Genomic DNA, 20,474 nt, shown 5'->3' with positions numbered 1-20,474 from the left:
TGTCACCCCTGTGCCACTCTGTGCCACCCCTGTGTCACCCCGTGCCACTCTCTGCCACCCCTCTGCCATCCCTCTGCCACCCCTGTGTCACTCTGTGCCACCCCTGTGTCATCCCTGTGCCACTCTGTGCCACCCCTGTGTCACTCTGTGCCACCCTGTGTACCCCTGTGTCACTCTGTGCCACCCCTGTGTCACTCTGTGCCACCCTGTGCCACCCTGTACCACCCCAGTACCATCCCAGTACCACCCCTGTGTCACCCTGTGCCACCCTTTGCCACTCTATGCCACCCCATGTCACCCTGTGCCACCCTGTGCCACCCTGTGCCACCCAGTGCCGCTGTCCCCAGGGTCCCCGTGCCGGTGCTCACCTGCCCTGTTCCCATTCTCCTCCTCCTGCCAAAAGAAAAGGAAAAGAAGAGAAAAGCGTTGGTTCGGCGGCGGGGTCGTGACGAGGGGACCGGGAGGGGACCGGGAGGGGACCGGGAGGGGATCGGGAGGGGACCGAGGGGGGACCGGGAGGGGACCGGGAGGGGACCGGGAGGGGATCGGGAGGGGATCGGGAGGGGACCGGGAGGGGACCGGGGGAACCGGGAGGGGACCGAGGGGGGACCGGGAGGGGACCGGGAGGGGATCGGGAGGGGACCGGGAGGGGACCGAGGGGGGACCGGGAGGGGACCGGGAGGGGACCGAGGGGGGACCGGGAGGGGACCGAGGGGGGTGGCATCCCCACGAAGCCCCCACGGGACCCGCGTGTCCCTCTGCCCTCCTCTGCCCCCGGCTAAAATTCCCTCCTGGCACCGGACCCGCACCCGGCTGCCGGTTTGGGGCTGGATTTGGGGCAGGGGACAGGAAGGGGCCATGCCAGCTTCAGGGTGGCATCTCACCCTTCCCACCGGGCTGGGGAGATCCCAAACCCACCCGCGGGGCTCCAGGGGAAGGATCCATCCCAACTTGGATAAATCCTCATCCCTGCAGCCTCCCGGTGCACGGCGCGGGCTGCCAGGGCTGAGGTGGGCATTGATCTGTGCCATGGCATGGCAATTGTGCCAAATCCCTGCCCTTTTAACCCAAACCCGCCATGGGGAGCCCCAGCAGAGCCGCGCTGCCCGGGTTGGGGTGCCAGGGCTGAGGATCTGTGCCATGGCATGGCAATTGTGCCAAATCCCTGCCCTTTTAACCCAAACCCACCACAGGGAGCTCTGCCAGAGCCTCACTGCCCGGGTTGGGGTGCCAGGGTGGGGTGGGCACTGATCTGTGCCATGGCATGGCAATTGTGCCAAATCCCTGCCCTTTTAACCCAAACCCGCCATGGGGAGCCCCAGCAGAGCCGCGCTGCCCGTTTTGGGGTGCCAGGGCTGAGGATCTGTGCCATGGCATGGCAATTGTGCCAAATCCCTGCCCTTTTAACCCAAACCCACCACAGGGAGCTCTGCCTGAGCTGCACTGCCTGGCTGGGGATGCCAGGCTGAGGTGGGCACTGATCTGTGCCATGGCATGGCAATTGTACCGAATCCCTGCCCTTTTAACCCAAACCCACCATGGGGAGCTCTGCCAGAGCCTCACTGCCCGGGTTGGGGTGCCAGGGCTGAGGATCTGTGCCATGGCATGGGAATTGTGCCAAATCCCTGCCCTTTTAACCCAAACCCACCATGGGGAGCCCCAGCAGAGCCGCGCTGCCCGGGTTGGGGTGTCAGGGCTGAGGTGGGCACTGATCTGTGCCATGGCATGGGAATTGTGCCAAATCCTTGCCCTTTTAACCCAAACCCGCCACGGGGAGCTCTGCCTGAGCTGCACTGCCTGGCTGGGGATGCCAGGGTGGGGTGGGCACTGATCTGTGCCATGGCATGGGAATTGTGCCAAATCCCTGCCCTTTTAACCCAAATCCACCACAGGGAGCTCTGCCTGAGCTGCACTGCCTGGCTGGGGATGCCAGGCTGAGGTGGGTACTGATCTGTGCCATGGCATGGCAATTGTGCCAAATCCCTGCACTTTTAACCCAAACCCGCCATGGGGAGCCCCAGCAGAGCCACACTGGGGGTGCCAGGGTGGAGTGGGGCACGGGGTGGGTCTCACGTCCCCCCAAGGAAGGATTTGGGCACCTGGAAGGGGAATTTTCCCTCCAGCAGCGCCAGATTTTTCCACGCCTGGCTGGGAGCACAGGGCAGGCCACAGCCCCCAGCCGGTGGGGACACAACCCCGGTGTCCCCAAGGTGCCAGGGTGCCAGGAGGGAGACATCGGCAGCCACAAGGAGCGGACAGCCGGGGCACCGCTGCAGGTGCCCACGGAAAAGCCGCGGCCGGACCGTGGGGCCGCCCTGCGGGCACGGACTCAGCCCGTCCCTGCCCATCCTCGGCCCGCGGCGCCCCGGAGCCCTTCCCAGCCCCGGGGCCGCCCCGGTGGCACCGCTGCCCCTCCCTGCTGAGTCAACCCACCGAAACTCAGCCCCGGAGCTGGCGGGGAGCCGGGCCCCGCGGCGGCTGCAGCTCCGCCGGCTCCGGCTGGCACGGGGCCGGGAGCCCTTCCCGGCCTCTTTCCAGGAGCAATCCCAGCTCCCGAGCCATTTCCAGGAGCAATCCCAGCTCCCGAGCCATTCCCAGACTCTTTCCAGGAGCAATCCCAGCTCCCGAGCCATTTCCAGGAGCAATCCCAGCTCCCGAGCCCTTCCCAGCCTCTTTCCAGGAGCAATCCCAGCTCCCGAGCCATTTCCAGGAGCAATCCCAGCTCCCGAGCCCTTCCCAGCCTCTTTCCAGGAGCAATCCCAGCTTCCGAGCCATTTCCAGGAGCAATCCCAGCTCCCGAGCCATTTCCAGCCTCTTTCCAGGAGCAATCCCAGCTCCCGAGCCATTCCCAGCCTCTTTCCAGGAGCATCTTCAGCTCCCGAGCCATTCCCAGGAGCAATCCCAGCTCCCGAGCCATTTCCAGGAGCAATCCCAGCTCCCGAGCCATTCCAGCCTCTTTCCAGGAGCAATCCCAGCTCCCGAGCCCTTCCCAGCCTCTTTCCAGGAGCAATCCCAGCTTCCGAGCCATTTCCAGGAGCAATCCCAGCTCCCGAGCCATTCTCAGCCTCTTTCCAGGAGCAATCCCAGCTCCCGAGCCGTTCCCAGCCTCTTTCCAGGAGCATCTCCAGCTCCCGAGCCATTTCCAGGAGCATCTCCAGCTCCCGAGCCATTTCCAGGAGCAATCCCCGCTCCCGAGCCATTCCAGGCCTCTTTCCAACAGCAATCCCAGCTCCCGAGCCATTTCCAGCCTCTTTCCAGGAGCAATCCCAGCTCCCGAGCCATTCCCAGCCTCTTTCCAGGAGCAATCCCAGCTCCCGAGCCATTCCCAGGAGCAATCCCAGCTCCCGAGCCATTCCCAGCCTCTTTCCAGGAGCATCTTCAGCTCCCCACCTATTCCCAGCCTTTTTCCAGGAGCAATCCCAGCTCCCGAGCCATTCCCAGCCTCTTTCCAGGAGCAATCCCAGCTCCCGAGCCATTCCCAGCCTCTTCCCAAGAGCATCTCCAGCTCCCGGCGCGGATCCAGCTCCATCCCCCGCCACGCCCCGGTGCCCAGCGGGGCAGGAGCAATTTTTTTGGAAGGCAGTGGAGAGGTGGGAGCGGGTTTGGAGGCGCTTCAGGCCGTTCTGATGACAAAATCTCCCCGGCAGAGCCACGCTGGCGGGGACGGGGCAGGAAGGGGATGGAGAGGCAGAACGAGGAGCCTGGGAAAAGCCGGAGGTGCCGGAGGATGGATTCCGGCGAGTCGGTTCTCCCCACCCTGTGACTCATTTCCCCGTCCGCCAGCGCCCGCAGCCGTGGGGCAGCCGGAGCCGTGGGGCAGCCGTGGAGCTCCAAGGGTGATGGGATGATCCAAGGATCTGCCCAGCCCGGAGCAGGGAAAGGGATGTGTGGCTCTCAGACTCTCCTCCCGTGGAAAATGGGCAGAGGAAGGTGTTCCGAATTCCAGAATTATTCCAGGAGGTTGGAGCTGGTTCGTGCCTCGGGGTGTGGAGGGGAAAATCCACGCTGGAAAATGCTGCTGGGTGGCTCCACGGGATCTCTCCATCCTTCAGGGCAAAGGCGCTGCCCAGATCGGGGCTCAGAGGTGCCCAAAAGGCATCAACCAGAGCGGCAACAAAAATGCAAATCCCAGGGCAGATCCAGTTGGAAAAAAAGTCAGGAGAGAGGGAACCAAAAATCCACCAGCCCTGGGGGCTCCGAGGTGCCTTTTCCTGCTGTTCCCAGCAATATTGGCATGTTATTGTAAATCCAGCCCAGGTAGTTTGTGGTATTTAATGTTTGTAACACCCCACTGAGGGATGTTACAATTTAAAATAAATTTACCATTTTTATTGTAAATCCAGCCCAGGGAGTTTCTGGTATTTAATGTTTGTCACATCCCACTGAGGGCAGAGCCCCACACACTGCCCTGCAGGACAGAGCTGGGCAGGGCAGCAGAACATGTGAGAGATAAACAGAATAAACAACCTGGAAACCAGCACAGACCAATTATGGCTTCTCCTTTGGCAAAGAGGCAAAAAGAGAATTTCTACAATCTGGGAATCATCAATACCTCAGATTCCGAGAACCTCCCGCCATGGTTTGTTGTCTAGAAGAGGCTCGTGCTGGCTGGCTTGCTTTGTTTCCTTGCTTCTGCTTTTCCCTTTGCTTTTTAGTTAGTTTAGTTAACCAGTCCAATTCTTTCCCTGGACTGGTTTTTTTTCCTTTTCCTTTCCTGAATATCATCCCAACCTGCTCCGGAGTGGGAGCTGGGAAACACCAAGGAGCACCCAGAGCCTGCGCTCTGTGATCTGCAGCAGCCATCCCCAGTGCCCAGAGCAACCCCCAGCACCCACTCTCGGGAGAAACTTTCTGGATTTGTTCATCTCTTCAGAGTGGTGAAAGAGTTTTGTTCTCATCTGGTGTTGTTCTTTTTTTTGTGTTTTGTGCTGGGGAGTGTTTTGTTTGTTAAATAAACAGGTTCTTTTCCACTTCTCTCCGAGAAAATTCTTCCCGAACCGGGTGGGTGGGGAGGCGCCGTGGGGGTTTGTTTGCTGGGGGCTCCTTCCAGAGGTTTTTCTCCCAAATTTACCCTAAACTAGGACACCAACAAAGCAGGGGATGGACTCATCCCCCTGCCCGCCACCAGCCCCGACAGGAGCATCCCGCATCCCGGCAGAATTCCCGAAATTCCCGCGGCTCCTGAGCAAGGGATGGACATGTCGCTGCTCATCCCCCTGCCCAGGAGCATCCTGCATCCTGGTAGTATTCCCAAAATTCATCACTGCTCATCCCCCTGGATGCCCCCAGCCCCAACAGGAGCATCCCGCATCCCGGCAGCATTCCCAAAATTCCCGCGGCTCCTAAGCAAGGGATGGACATGTCGCTGCTCATCCCCCTGCCCAGGAGCATCCCGCATCCCTGCAGCATTCCCAAAATTCGTCACTGCTCATCCCCCTGGATGCCCCCAGCCCCCACGGGAGCATCCCGCATCCCGGCAGCATTCCCAAAATTCCCGCGGCTCCTAAGCAGAGGATGGACGTGTCACTGCTCATCCCCCTGCCCAGGAGCATCCCGCATCCCGGCAGCATTCCCAAAATTCCCGCGGCTCCTACCTTGGCCGAGTGCACGGCCGATTCCGGGGGGTACACGATGAAGTGGCGGAGGGTGAAGCCGAAGCCGCCCCGGGGGCTTTTCCGCAGCACCACCGTCTTGGGGCCCACCCAGGGGAAGGATCCCCCCTCCGGGGGTGCGTTGGCGTTTGGGGACGCCCCATCTCTCCGTCCCGGCGTCGGCTGCGGGGACAAGGACAAGCTGTCACTGCTGGGGAAGGTGGCACCCCATGTGGCCATGCTGAAGCCCGTGATGGGGGCTGAGCTCTGCCCAAAAAGCTGCCCCGTTCCTAAACCCCCTCCTCCACTCCATCCCTAATCCATCCCCCCCCCAAAAAAAAAAAATTCCAGCCCTGTGGGGCCTTTGGGAAGGAGATGAATGGAAAGGAAATTAAAATAAAGGAGCTGTGCCCCAGGGTCTGGATGGGACCCAGGAGGGGAGGTGAGGGGACGGGATGTGGCACTTGGGGACAAAAGGTCCCTGATGGCACAGCAAGAACCTCGGGCAAAGCCGGAAAGGGAGGTGGTGGGACCAGCGAGGCTTCCCAAAACGGGGCAGGACCTGGCAGGATCTGGCAGGGGACACTGCCCAGAGCAGCAAATAGGGCCAAGGGGATGTGGCTTCATCCCACAGCTCCCAGTGCCGGTGCCAGGAGAGGGAACGGGGCCGTGGCACAGCCGGGGCAGCCGCGGGCACCTCCCCTGGCACCGAGGAGCTTGGAGAAACCGCCCGAGTGCCAACACCTGGGATGGACTCCCAGCTTCTGAATTCCAGGAGCTTGGAGCTCAGGGTGGGATGAGTTTGGGAGGGCTCAGCTCACATCTGGCAGCACATCTGGCCGGGCTGGGAGCAGCTCCAGGGCCGAGGGGAGCAGAGGGCGCTGCCTGATGTGTCCTGGCATCACCCAGCTGTGCCATAAACCGGGGGAATCGGGAATGTGGGAGCGGGAGAAGGAGGCAGGGAGCCGGGCAGGGATCCACAGGGACCCTGGGCCCAGTTTTGGCTCCTTCCAGGCCGTGCTGGGATGAGGGTGTTAAAATTCAGGGGCTGTCTGGGTGGAAGCGGTGGATGGGAGGCGACGGGGACAAGGGACACAAAGGGACAAGGCACAAAAAGCCTTTGTGTGTGTGCCTGTGCTGAGTGGGCCTTTTCGGCAGGGCCGGGCCGTGCCCTCCGTCCAGCACGTCCCACACGGACCCCGAGGTGCCCACGGGGGTCTTTCCCCCCTGAGAACAGGGTCCCTGCGCTGACCCCTTCCAAAAATCAGCTGCCCCACCCCAAAACCACACAGAACCCCAAAAACCAGCCCGGGAAAGCCACAAAACCCCCACTGCCAACGCCGCAACCCCTCCAAAAACCCCAAGATAAGCCCAAGAGGAGCCCCCCACCCCCGTCCCCGCTGCCGGGGGACCCCCATCCCTCAACCCCGGGGCTCGGGAGCATCCCCGGGGCGCCCGGCCCCATCTGTGCCCTCCATTGTGTCGGCCGCCGGCTGGCCGGATTATTTTTAAGCTGACAGCTGAATGTGCCCCGCTGATTTTAACCGGCGCGGACAGGCCCCGCGGAGAGGGCTCGGATGGCTGCAGACATGGGCAGCAGCGGGCCCGAGGGGACGGGGACGCGTCCCCGTGTCACTGCCGTGAAGGCAGGACGTGTCACACCCCAGGTGTGAGGTGACCCGGGGAGGAGCATCCTGCCAGGCGGCTGTGCCTCAGTTTCCCTCGCCGCCACACGGATTTGGAGGGTGTTTTTGGGGTTTTTTTTTTGGGTTTTGAAGCTTGTGGCCCAGGGCTGGCTGAGCTCCTGCAGACAGTTTGTCACCTCGGTTGTTTGTCCTGTCCCTCCTCCCAAATTCCTGGATTTTAACCTCGCCCCCAGCAGTCCCAAATCCCCATCCCGGGAGCGCCGCAGGGATGGGGGCAGCCCTTTGATCATCCAGAGCCCCCCCGAGCTGGGTCACCCCAACTCCTGCGAACTCCGGTGTCACCAAGCCCTCGTCCCCCACGTCACCGAGCCACCCCCGTGGGGACACACTGGGGGACAGGCACCTCCCGCCAGTGTCCCCCTCCTGCCGAACAAAGCAGCGCTGTCCCCGCTGTCCCGGGATTTGTCCCCGGGATTTGTCGGCTCAGGATCCGGGAGGCGACAAAGGGGGGGACACGCCAGCACCGGGGCGCTGTGACAAACACCCCACCCCTTCTCCCGAGACCCCTCTCCCACCCTCCCAAATCCTCCCCGCTCCCCTCGCGGGCGCGCCCCGGTTCGCTGCTCTCACCCGGCGGCGCCGCTCCCTGCTCAGCCCGCGGCCGGGCCGGGGCTCGGGGGTCTCCCGGGGCTCGGGGGTCTCCCGGGGGTCGCGGGCGGCGGCGAGGCGGCGGAGGCTGCTCAGCCAAATGCAGCGGGGCTCGGGGGAGCTGCAATCCACCCCGACCGGCCTCTCCAGCCGCCAGCGCCGCCCGCAGCCCCCCACGCTCCACAGCCTTTTGGGGCTGGGGGCTGCCGGGGGTCGGCAGCGACCCCGCGACCCCCCGGCCGCCTCCTCCTCCTCCTCCTCCTCCTCCTCCTCCTCCTCCTCCTCCTCCTCCACCATCCCGCCGCTGCTCCGGGGGTCTCAGCTCGGGGTCGGGATCCCCATTGGGGGTCGTAGCCCCCTCCTCTGCCGGGAGCTCGGAGCTGCCTGACGCTCGCTGCAGCGACCCCCGAGCCGCGGAGCGCCCACCCAGGGGAGGGAGGGATGGAAAGAGGGAGGGAGGGATGGAAAGAGGGAGGGAGGGATGGAAGGATGGACAGACGGACGGAGGGAGGGCGGGCGGCCACAGGGCTCCAGCTGCCGGCAGGGATCAGCGCCCAGCCCACCGCCCCCAGCCCCCCCCGTGTCACTCTGACAGCACTTTCCCTTTTTTTCTTATTTTATTTTTTTTTTTCCTTCTATTTTTTACCCCTTCCATTTTTCCCCTTTCATTTTTCCCCTTTTAATTTTTCCCCTTTCGTTTTTCCCCTTTCATTTTTTCCCCTTTCATTTTTTCCCCTTTCATATTTTTCCCTTTTCATTTTTTCACCTTTCATTTTTCCCCTTGCATTTTTTCCCCTCGCATTTTTTCCCTTTTATTTTTTCCTACTCATTTTTTCCCTTTTCATTTTTTCACCTTTCATTTTTCCCCTTGCATTTTTTCCCCTCGCATTTTTTCCCTTTTATTTTTTCCTACTCACTTTTTCCCTTTTTATTTTTTCCTTTGACATTTTTTCTCTTTTTATTTTCCCCTTTTATTTTTCCACCTTTCATTTTTCCGTTTTCATTTTTTCCCTTGCATTTTTTCCCTTGCATTTTTCCCCCTTTCATTTTTCCCCTTTTATTTTTTACCTTCATTTTTTTCCCCTTTTATTTTTCCTCTTCATTTTTTCCCCTTTCATTTTTTCCCACTCATTTTTTCCCTTTTTATTTTTTTCCCTTTTCATTTCTTCTCTTTTTATTTTTCCCCTTTTATTTTTCCACCTTTCATTTCCCCTTTTCATTTTTCCCTTTTCATTTTTCCCCTTTCATTTTTTCCCCCTTCATTTTTCCCCTACATTTTTCCCTTGCATTTTTCCCCCCATTCATTTTTTCCCCTTTTATTTTTTCCCCTTTTATTTTTTCCTCTTCATTTATTCCTCTTTTATTTTTTTCCCTTTCAATTTCTCCCCTTTTAATTTTTCCCCTTTCATTTTTCCCCTTTCATTTTCCCCCTTTCATTTTTCCCATTTTTTTTCCCTTCCATTTTTTTCCCTTCTTTTTTCTTATTTTTTTCTTTTATTTTATTTTTTTTTTTTGTTCCTCCATCACCGCGGGCAGCATCCCACCCTCCCCGCTTCCTCCTCTCCCTCCTGCCGGCCTCTTCCTTCCTTCCTTTCCCGCAGGGCACCGGGACACGGAGCCACTTTGTCACCTCTGCCACCAGCGGGGCCACCCCAGCTCCCTCCGTGTCCCCACATTTGTCCCCACCCTGGGGAGGGGTCGGGGGGACGCTCATCCTGCACCCCGAGGACCAAAACAGCCCCGCGGAGGCCAAAAAATAAAAATATTTCCCCCCACGCAGAGACACGGCGCTCTCAGGGCCTGTGGTAAAAAGGGAGTAAAAATGTAAAATAAGGGGGAAAAAATTTAAGGTATTTTAAAAATTAAAAATTGGGAAAAAAAAGTTAAAAAGTAAATAATTATTTAAAATACAAAATCGATTTAGAAATTTAAAATGGAAAGACGTTAAAAGTAAGTAATTAAATAGTACAAAATGCATTAAAAATTAAAAATTATGGTATTAGAAATAAAAATAAATATAAAAAACTAAAAAATAAAAATAAAAATAAAAATAAAAATAAAAATAAAAATTAAAATTAAAATTAAAATTAAAATTAAAATTAAAATTAAAAATTAAAAACTAAAAATAAAAATTAAAAATCTAAAAATTTTAAAAATAAAAAATTTAAAATTTTAAAATTTTAAAAAGAAAAAAGAAAAAAGAGAAAAAATTTTAAATTAAAAAAATTTAAAAATTAAAAATTTAAAAAAAATAAAAAATAAAAAATAAATTTAAAAAATTAAAAATTAAAAATTTAAAAATTAAAAAAAAAGTTTAAAATCGCTCCAAGGACAATTCCCAGGTGGAATTAAACCAAGAGCCCCCTCCCAACCCCACCTCTCATTCTGGGGGACACCCAGGCCTGGCGGGTCCCCTGTTGTCCCCTTGTTGTCCCCTGGCAGAGTTGGGGACACGAGGGACAAGAAGCCCCGGGGGACAAATCCCCTTCCCCTGCCCTGCCCTCCCCCCAAAGCCCCGGCAGCCAAAATTTGGGAGAAATTCGGAAAAATGAGCGGCACCTGGAGGAGCTCAGCTCGGGGCTGGGGATGGGGGGTGGCAGCGTCCCCCTGTCCTTGTCCCTGTCCCTGTCCCTGTCCCCGTCCCTGTCCCTGTCCCTGTCCCCGTCCATGTCCCTGTCCCTGTTCCTGTCCCTGTCCCTGTCCCTGTCCCTGTCCCTGTCCCTGTCCCCATCCCTGTCCCCGTCCCTCTCCTGTCCTTGTCCCTGTCCCTGTCCCATCCCTGTCCCTGTCCCTGTCCCTGTCCCTGTCCCTGTCCCGGTCCCATCCCTGTCCCTGTCCCTGTCCCTGTCCCCATCCCTGTCCCTGTCCCTGTCCCTGTCCCTGTCCCTGTCCCTGTCCCTGTCCCCATCCCTGTCCCCGTCCCTCTCCTGTCCTTGTCCCTGTCCCTGTCCCATCCCTGTCCCCGTCTCTGTCCCATCCCTGTCCCTGTCCCACTCGAGGGGGTCGTGCTCTGCATTCCTGACGTGCTGGAGGCCCCGCCGGGGGAAATGCCTGAGAAATTCCAGGGAAATGACTGGAAAATGCCAGAGAAATGCTGGGGAAATTCCAGGGAAATGCCAGAGAAATTCTGGGCATGGCCGCCATTGCCGCCATTGCTGCATTGCCGCCATTGCCGCCATTGCCGCCATTCCCGCCATGGCCGCCATTGCCGCCATGGCCGCCATTGCCGCCATGGCCGCCATGGCCGCCATTGCCGCCATTGCCGCCATTGCCGCATTGCCGCCATTGCCGCCATGGCCGCCATTGCCGCATTGCCGCCATTGCCGCCATTGCCGCCATTGCCGCCATTGCTGCATTCCCGCCATTGCCGCCATTGCCGCCATTGCCGCATTGCCGCCATTGCCGCCATTGCCGCCATTGCCGCCATTGCCGCCATGGCCGCCATTGCCGCATTGCCGCCATTGCCGCCATTGCCGCCATTGCCGCCATTGCTGCATTCCCGCCATTGCCGCCATTGCCGCCATTGCCGCATTGCCGCCATTGCCGCCATTGCCGCCATTGCCGCCATTGCCGCCATGGCCGCCATTGCCGCATTGCCGCCATTGCCGCCATTGCCGCCATTGCCGCCATTGCTGCATTCCCGCCATTGCCGCCATTGCCGCCATTGCCGCCATTGCCGCCATGGCCGCCATTGCCGCCATTGCCGCATTGCCGCCATTGCCGCCATTGCCGCCATTGCCGCCATGGCCGCCATTGCCGCATTGCCGCCATTGCCGCCATTGCCGCCATTGCCGCCATTGCTGCATTCCCGCCATTGCCGCCATTGCCGCCATTCCCGCCATGGCCGCCATGGCCGCCATTGCTGCATTCCCGCCATTGCCGCCATTGCTGCATTCCCGCCATTGCCGCCATTGCTGCATTGCCGCCATTGCTGCATTCCCGCCATTGCCGCCATTGCCGCCATTGCTGCATTGCCTCCATGGCCGCCATTGCCGCCATGGCCGCCATTGCCGCCATTGCCGCCATGGCCGCCATTGCCGCATTGCCGCCATTGCCGCATTGCCGCCATTGCCGCCATTGCCGCCATTGCCGCCATTGCCGCCATTGCCGCCATTGCCGCCATTGCCGCCATTCCCGCCATGGCCGCCATGGCCGCCATTGCTGCATTCCCGCCATTGCCGCCATTGCTGCATTCCCGCCATTGCCGCCATTGCTGCATTGCCGCCATTGCTGCATTCCCGCCATTGCCGCCATTGCCGCCATTGCTGCATTGCCTCCATGGCCGCCATTGCCGCCATGGGCGCCATTGCCGCCATTGCTGCATTGCCGCCATTGCCGCCATTGCCGCCATGGGCGCCATTGCCGCATTGCCGCCATTGCCGCATTGCCGCCATTGCCGCCATTGCCGCATTGCCGCCATTGCCGCCATTCCCGCCATGGCCGCCATGGCCGCCATTGCTGCATTGCCGCCATTGCTGCATTCCCGCCATTGCCGCCATTGCCGCCATTGCCGCATTGCCGCCATTGCCGCCATTGCCGCCATTGCTGCATTGCCTCCATGGCCGCCATTGCCGCCATGGCCGCCATTGCAGCATTGCCGCCATTGCCGCCATTGCCGCCATTGCAGCATTGCCGCCATTGCCGCCATTGCTGCATTGCCGCCATTGCTGCATTGCCGCCATTGCCGCCATTGCTGCATTGCCGCCATTGCCGCCATTCCCGCCATTCCCGCCATTGCAGCATTGCCGCCATTGCCGCCATTGCCGCCATTGCAGCATTGCCGCCATTGCCGCCATGGCCGCCATTGCCGCCATTGCCGCCATTGCCGCCATTGCTGCATTGCCGCCATTGCCGCCATTCCCGCCATTCCCGCCATTGCAGCATTGCCGCCATTGCCGCCATTGCCGCCATTGCAGCATTGCCGCCATTGCCGCCATGGCCGCCATTGCCGCCATTGCCGCCATTGCCGCCATTGCTGCATTGCCGCCATTGCCGCCATGGCCGCCATTGCTGCATTGCCGCCATTGCTGCATTGCCGCCATTGCCGCCATGGCCGCCATGGCCGCCATTCCCGCCATTGCCGCCATTGCCGCCATTGCTGCATTGCTGAATTGCCACCATTGCCGCCATTGCCACCGTTGCTGCCATTGGCACCATTGCCACCGTTGCTGCCCCGCTGCCCCGGGCCTGGCACCCCCAGGCCCCGCGGGTGACCCCCCTGCTGTCCCCCACCCCGCCAGGCTGATGCCACGGCATCCGGAATGTCCCCCCAGCCTCAGGTGACACGGATCTGCCCCAAAACAGCTCCAGCACCCACCCAGCCGGTGGCAGCCGTGTCGCCAAAGGTCCCCAAGTGCCCCCTCTGCACACCCCGGTGTCACCCGGTGCCTCCACACCGGGCACAGCCACAAGAAACTGGAATGGAGAAAGGTGGGAGCCAAACCCTGGCCACCAGCACCACCCTGGGGCCACCCCGGTGCCACCCTGGTGTCATCCTGGTGTCACCATGGGCCACCCTGGTGTCACCATGGACCACCCTGGTGTCACCCTGCGCCTCCACACTGGGCACAGCCACAAGAAACTGGGATGGAGAAAGGTGGGAGCCAAACCCCGGGCACCAGCACAGCCCTGGAGCCACCCCGGTGTCATCCTGGTGTCACCATGGACCACCCTGGTGTCACCCTGCGCCTCCACACCGGGCACAGCCACAAGAAACTGGGATGGAGAAAGGTGGGAGAAAACCCCAGCCACCAGCACCACCCTGGAGCCACCATGGGCCACCCTGGTGTCACCCTGCGCCTCCACACCGGGCACAGCCACAAGAAACTGGGATGGAGAAAGGTGGGAGCCAAACCCTGGCCACCAGCACCACCCTGGGGCCACCCCGGTGCCACCCTGGTGTCACCCTGGTGTCACCATGGGCCACCCTGGTGTCACCATGGACCACCCTGGTGTCACCCTGCGCCTCCACACTGGGCACAACCACAAGAAACTGGAATGGAGAAAGGTGGGAGCCAAAGCCCGGCCACCAGCACCACCCTGGGGCCACCCCAGTGCCACCCTGGTGTCACCTTGGTGTCACCCTGGTGTTACCCTGCGCCTCCACACCGGGCACAGCCACAAGAAACTGGGATGGAGAAAGGTGGGAGCCAAACCCTGGCCACCAGCACCACCCTGGGGCCACCCCGGTGCCACCCTGGTGTCACCCTGGTGTCACCTTGGTGTCACCCTGGTGTCACCCTGCGCCTCCACACCAGGCACAACCACAGGAAACCAGGATGGGGAAAGGTGGGAGAAAACCCTGGCCACCAGCACTGCCCTGGTGTCACCCTGGTGTCACTGTGGGCCACCCTGAGGCCACCCCGGTGTCACCCTAGTGTCACCCTGCGCCTCCACACCGGGCACAGCCACAAGAAACTGGGATGGAGAAAGGTGGGAGAAAACCCCAGCCACCAGCACCACCCTGGGGCCACCCTGGTGCCACCCTGCTGTCGCCCCGCTGTCACCCCACTGTCACCCGGTCCCTGCGGCCGGAGGAGCTGCCCCAGCAGCCCCGAGGTGCCCGGGGAGGGGTCCCCAAGCCCTGGCGGGGGGACAGGGAGGGGACGAGCCCTGGGATCGTTCCCGCAGCCCAGAGCAGGAAAGGTCAGGCGGCGCTGGCAGGGGCAGATTCCAGCCGAGGAATGCGAGCGCCTGGACGGCTTCCAGAACCTTCCGTGGCACTGGAGTGTCCTAAATACGCGGCCAGAGGAGCTGGAGGCGGGATCCAGGGAAACGGACAGGGGGGAACAGAGACACGGACAGGGGGAAACAGAGACACGGACAGGGGGACACACGGACGGGGGGACACACGGTCAGATGGACAAATGGACAGGGGGACACAGAAAAGGGGACACGGGTGGGGGACACGGATGGGGGACATGGACAGAGGGACACAGGGACAGAGGGACAGATAGACACATGGACAGGGGACACGGACAGGGACATTGACAGGAAGACACATGGACAGAGGGACACATGGACATGGACAGGGGGAGATGGACAGGGGCACAAGGACAAGGGGACACACAGCCATGGGGACACACGGACAGCAGGGACACACAGCCAGGGGAACACATGGCCAGGGGGACACAAGGCCATGGGGACACACGGACATGGGGACACATGGACATGGGGACACACGGACAGCAGGGACACATGGACATGGGGACACAAGGCCATGGCGACACATGGACAGCAGGGACACACAGCCAGGGGGACACAAGGCCATGGGGACACATGGACATGGGGACACACGGACAGCAGGGACACACAACCAGGGGGACACACGGCCCTGCTCCCTGCATTGAGGGATCTCCACATTTGACCCCGATGTCACCACGTCCCCCCACTCCGTGTCCCACCCCTGCCCTGAGCGCGGTGACATCACCGGGCTGCGGCCACCGGTCCCAGCTGGGGACAGACGTGTCACCAGCTGCGGTGACACGGGTCCCTGCCAGCCGCGCCATCGCCCTGGCACGCGGTGGGGATAACGTCACCCTTGGGACAGGGATAGGGACAGGAACAGGGATGGGGACAGGGACAGGGACAGGGACAGGGACACTGCCACCACCATGGCCACACAGCCGTCCTCCTCCGGCCGCGCTTCTCCCGCACAGACCCAGCGGGGCCGGGGCCTGGGGAGGGACACAGCCGCTAATCCCCCCTCAGACCCCCCCCAGAAGGGCCAGCTGAGATTAGGGTCAGAAAAATGAGTTTTTAATAGGATTTGGGAGGAGAAGAAAGCCCTGCTGAGACAATAACCCAGTTCCAGGCCTTTTATGGCAAAACAGTGATGGGGAAAGGGCTCCGGGGTGCCACACGCCCTCGGTGGGGCGCAGGCAGCGTTTGAGGAGGGGCCTGTACCCCCAAAAAGAGCCGAAATCGATGTTTTTCTGCAGGCAGGAGCTGCCGGGGGAAGGGGGGTGAGGTGACAGCAGAACGGGGGTGGTGGGGACAGGGGACAAGGCCGGGAGCATCCCGGCATCCGCCCCCGGCCGTGGTGCTCCGGGATTAGGGATCGGCGGGAGAAAGCGATTTAATTCTCTTTAAACTCAACCCGGCGCTGCCTGAGGAGCTTTGCAGCTCAGCGGGGATTTTAAAGAGGGGAGGGGGCTCGAATGCTCCAGGAATTCCCCCCCCCAGCCCAATCCCACACAGCTGGATCCCGCTGGGAATGGGGACAGCCCTGGTGACGGTGGGGACAGGACCCTGCACTCAGGGACCCGGATTGTCCCCAACACCCGGCGCCAGCAGCGCCGAGCAGGGACAATTTGGGGACACAGCACAAAAAACGGGAACCACGGAGCCAGAGCCGCTCAAGGAGGAATTTTCACCTCCCAGCCCAGGGAGGAATTTTTTCACCTCCCAACCAAGGCCATGCTGGGGCTGCCTTCATCGCCAGCTCCTCCTCCTCCTCTTCCCCATCCTAAAAACGCCGTTATCAGCAGCGGGCCCTAGAAAAGTAACAGGATCCCGTTTCCTGTTTTTCCCATGGAAACCCTCAAATAGAAGCTGGCCTCATTAGGGCCGTTTTTTGGGTCTCTTGGTTTTTTTTTATTTTTGTGGGTTTTTTTTGTTTTTTTCAGCCGGGCTAACAATGAGCCATTTCCTCTCCGGGCGGCTCCGAGAGGCACCTTGCGCTCCGCTCCCGCTCCTCCGCGCCGGAAAATCCGAGCCACGGAGGGCAGGGGGAGGCTGCAGCTCCCTCCAGCCCCTGCCCCGCTCAAAAATGGGGAGCCTGAAGTGGGGAGAATGTGAGGGACAATTTTTGGGGTGATACCTGAGGGTTTGAGAGGCACAAATCCCACTGAGGGATGGTGGAAATAAGGAGCCAAAAAGGGGTGCTGAGCTTCCCCCCCCGGCCTCAGCACGGACAGGAGGTGGCTTTGGGGACACAACTTTGGGGACACCGAGCTCCAGCAGCGTTTTCCTGGGATTAGGAGCAGCCCGACATTTTTCCTCAGCCCACACGCGTCCATCGGCCCAGCCCGCGTCCCCTCCCCGGCTTGGGGACATCGATGTCCAGGCCCTGCTGCCACACCAGTCACCGCCAGCCCCGCTGGGGACCACGCTGGGCCCTGAAAAGCGCTGGCACCGCGGCCCGGCCCCCGCCCGGCGTGGCACAGAAAAGAGCCACTATGTGCCACAATGGCCCGATTGTCCCCCCGGAGCCACCGCGCTCTGTCCCACCCGCCCCCGGCGCTGCCCCACGCGCTCGGCCCCGTCAAGGGACCCTCTGTGGCCCTCGGGGATGGCAGGGGGGGACACGGTCACCGCGGGGGTGTCACCGGGCTGGTGGGTGGTCAGAGGGGCGATGGGGACCTGGCTGGTCGCTGAAGGGGACGCGAGTCTGGGGCTCGGGGCTGTGGCAGGAGCCGGTTCCCTACCCTGGGATGGCGCCTGGGATCCCAAATCCGTCCTGCTGCTGTTGGAAAAGGGATTCCGCCGAAGGTGAGGGCAGGGTCTGTCCCCACTGGCACCAGGGCTGTCCCCACGGCCACCAGAGCCATCCCCATGGTCACCAGAGCCATCCCCATGGTCACCAGGGCCATCCCCATGGTCACCAGGATCTATCCCCATTGTCACCAGGCTCCATCCCCATGGTCACTAGGGCCACCCCATGGACACCAGGGCCACCCCATGGACACCAGAGCCATCCCCATGGACACCAGGGCCACCCCACGGCCACCAGAGCCATCCCCATGGCCACCAGGTCCCATCCCCATGGCCACCAGGTCCCATCCCCACGGCCACCAGGTCCCATCCCCATGGCCACCAGGTCCCATCCCCACGGCCACCAGGTCCCATCCCCATGGCCACCAGAGCCATCCCCATGGTCACCAGGGCCACCCCATGGTCACCAGGACCACCCCATGGCCACCAGGGCCACCCCATGGTCACCAGGACCACCCCATGGCCACCAGGCTCCATCCCCATGGTCACCAGGCTCCATCCCCATGGTCACTAGGGCCACCCCATGGACACCAGGGCCATCCCCATGGACACCAGGGCCACCCCACGGCCACCAGAGCCATCCCCATGGCCACCAGGTCCCATCCCCATGGCCAACAAGACTATTCCCACCATGGCCACCAGGTCCCACCCCCACATCCACCACTGCCTCATTTTTGTCACTTTGGGACAACCCACCCCCTCTTCCCCAAAGCCAGCCCAGCTCCAGCTCCACCCCCAAAATCTGGGTCCAACCACACCCCAACACCCTAAAACCACCCCAAAAACCACCTCAAAAACCTCTCCCCCAACCCTGGCGACACCGAACCCGTGGGGAACGTGACCGATGCCCGGCGCGGCCGCGGTGGCACCGAGCTGCCGGCCCGCGCCGCCGCGGCTCTTGCGCCACGCCGAGGTGTGCAGGGCTGGCAATTAGCGAGGAGTTAATGAACTCCTGGGGAGAAGTCGCCGCGGAGAAAGGAGGCGACCGCGCCAGGAGCTCCGGGCAGGAGCTCGGCGGCGCCTTTCAAGGAGCCACCTGGGGCATCCTGAGCCGGGCGGGTTCTGGGAGAGCCGGGCGGGTTTTGGGAGAACTAGACAGGTTCTGGGAGAGTCAGGTGGGTTTTGGGAGAACTAGACAGGTTTTGGGATAACCAGGTGGGTTTTGGGATAACGAAGCAGGTTTTCGGGGAGCCAAGAGGGTTCTGGCAAAGCTGAGCAGGTTTTGGGAGAGTCAGGTGGGTTTTGGGAGAGCTGGGTGGGTTTTGGGATAACTAGACAGGTTTTGGGATAACCAGGTGGGTTTTGGGATAACCAGATGGGTTCTGGGAGAGCTGAGCAAGTTTTGGGAGAGCTGGGAGGGTTTTGGGAGAACCGGGAAGGTTTTGGGATCGCCAGGTGGGTTTTGGGATTACCAGGCAGGTTTTGGAATAACCAGGCAGGTTTTGGGATACCTGGGAGGGTTTTGGGATAACCAGGCAGGTTTTGGGATAAGCAGGTAGGTTTTGGGATGTCCGGGAGGGTTCTGGGATAACCAAGCCAGGTTTTGGGATAACTAGACAGGTTTTGGAGAGCCAGGCAGGTTTTGGAATAGCCAGGTGGGTTTTGGGATATCTGGGAGGGTTTTGGGATATCCGGGAGTGTTTGGGATAACCAGATGGGTTTTGGGACAATCAGGTGGGTTTTGGGATATCCGTGAGGGTTTTGGGAGCACTGGGAGGGTTTTGGGATATCCGGGAGTGTTTTGGGAAAACCAGATGGGTTTTGGGATAATCAGGTGGGTTTTGGGATAATCAGGAGCATTTTGGGATATCAGGGAGCGTTTTGGGATATCCGGGAGCATTTTGGGATAACCAGATGGGTTTTGGGATATCCAGGAGGGTTTTGGGATAACCAGGAGCATTTTGGGATATCAGGGAGGGTTTTGGGATATCCAGGAGAGTTTTGGGATATCCAGGAGGGTTTTGGGATAACCAGGAGCATTTGGGGATATCAGGGAGGGTTTTGGGATATCCAGGAGCGTTTTGGGATATCAGGGAGGGTTTTGGGATAACCAGGAGCATTTTGGGATATCAGGGAGGGTTTTGGGATAACCGGGAGGGTTTTGGGATATCCGGGAGTGTTTTGGGATATCCAGGAGGGTTTTGGGATAACCAGGAGCATTTTGGGATATCAGGGAGCGTTTGGGGATATCCGGGAGCGTTTTGGGAGCGCGCTGCGGCCCAGCTGGCACAGCCGGCCCCGCCGCTGGCAGGCCGGAGGCAGCCAGGTCGATATTTTCCAACTCGGGAGCCTAAAATAGGTCACATATCTCCATTCCTCTTCAATCGGGCCGCGCTGCCTCGCCGCAGCCAGACGTGGTTTATTCATGGGACGGCACCGAGGTGAAACCCAACCCCGCTTTTTCCCCTTTTAATGAGAAGAAAAGGCCGCGCCGGGGCTCGGCGGCTTCCCAGGACAGCCGCCCCTCATCCCCGGCGTTTTCTCCCAGGGAACTGGGGAGAGGCTCCAAATTCCAGTTTGGAGCTGGGCCCGCACTCGGCATCCCCCACAACCCGAGCTGCCCTCCATGCCAAAGTCCCTAAACCCAAAATCCCCAAAAAGTCCCCAAACCCAAAATCCCCAAAAAGTCCCCAAACCCAAAATCCCCAAAAAGTCCCCCAAACGTAAAATTCCCAAACTCAAAGTCCCTAAACCCAAAATCCTCAAACTCAAAGTCCCCCAAACGTAAAATTCCCAAACTCAAAGTCCCTTAACCCAAAATCCCCAAACTCAAAGTCCCCCAAACCTAAAATTCCCAAACTCAAAGTCCCTAAACCCAAAATCCTCAAACTCAAAGTCCCCCAAACCTAAAATTCCCAAACTCAAAGCCCCTAAACCCAAAGTCCCCAAACCCAAAGTCCCCCAAACCTAAAATTCCCAAACTCAAAGTCCCTAAACCCAAAGTCCCCAAATCCAAAGTCCCCCAAACCTAAAATTCCCAAACTCAAAGTCCCTAAACCCAAAGTCCCCAAATCCAAAGTCCGCATGTCAAAGTCCCTAAACCCAAAATCCCCAAACTCAAAGTCCCCCAAACCTAAAATTCCCAAACTCAAAG

The 20,474-nt window shown here is 59.8% G+C and overlaps 1 protein-coding gene across 5 annotated transcripts in view; it reads right to left on the bottom strand.

The window, feature by feature from the left end:
- The window catches only part of ARHGAP23 (Rho GTPase activating protein 23), a 51,499-nt gene that overhangs the window by 18,144 nt on the left and 12,881 nt on the right, over positions 1-20,474 (bottom strand). For 4 of the 5 annotated variants that reach the window (XM_085561796.1, XM_077788325.2, XM_085561797.1 and 1 more), the window contains exons 2-3: positions 5,595-5,774; positions 369-393 (exon numbers count right to left, since the gene is read on the bottom strand). In XM_085561796.1, the coding sequence (XP_085417922.1) occupies positions 369-393; positions 5,595-5,774 (205 nt within the window). Of the gene's footprint in view, positions 1-368; positions 394-5,594; positions 5,775-7,867; positions 8,069-20,474 lie in introns of those variants that run through there. The other variant, XM_085561794.1, reaches the window with a different exon arrangement.

Source organism: Lonchura striata, chromosome 27 (assembly GCF_050655825.1).
Source record: "Lonchura striata isolate lonStrDom1 chromosome 27, ASM5065582v1, whole genome shotgun sequence".
Lineage (NCBI taxonomy): Eukaryota > Metazoa > Chordata > Aves > Passeriformes > Estrildidae > Lonchura > Lonchura striata.
This window is presented reverse-complemented; position numbering and strand designations above follow the sequence as displayed.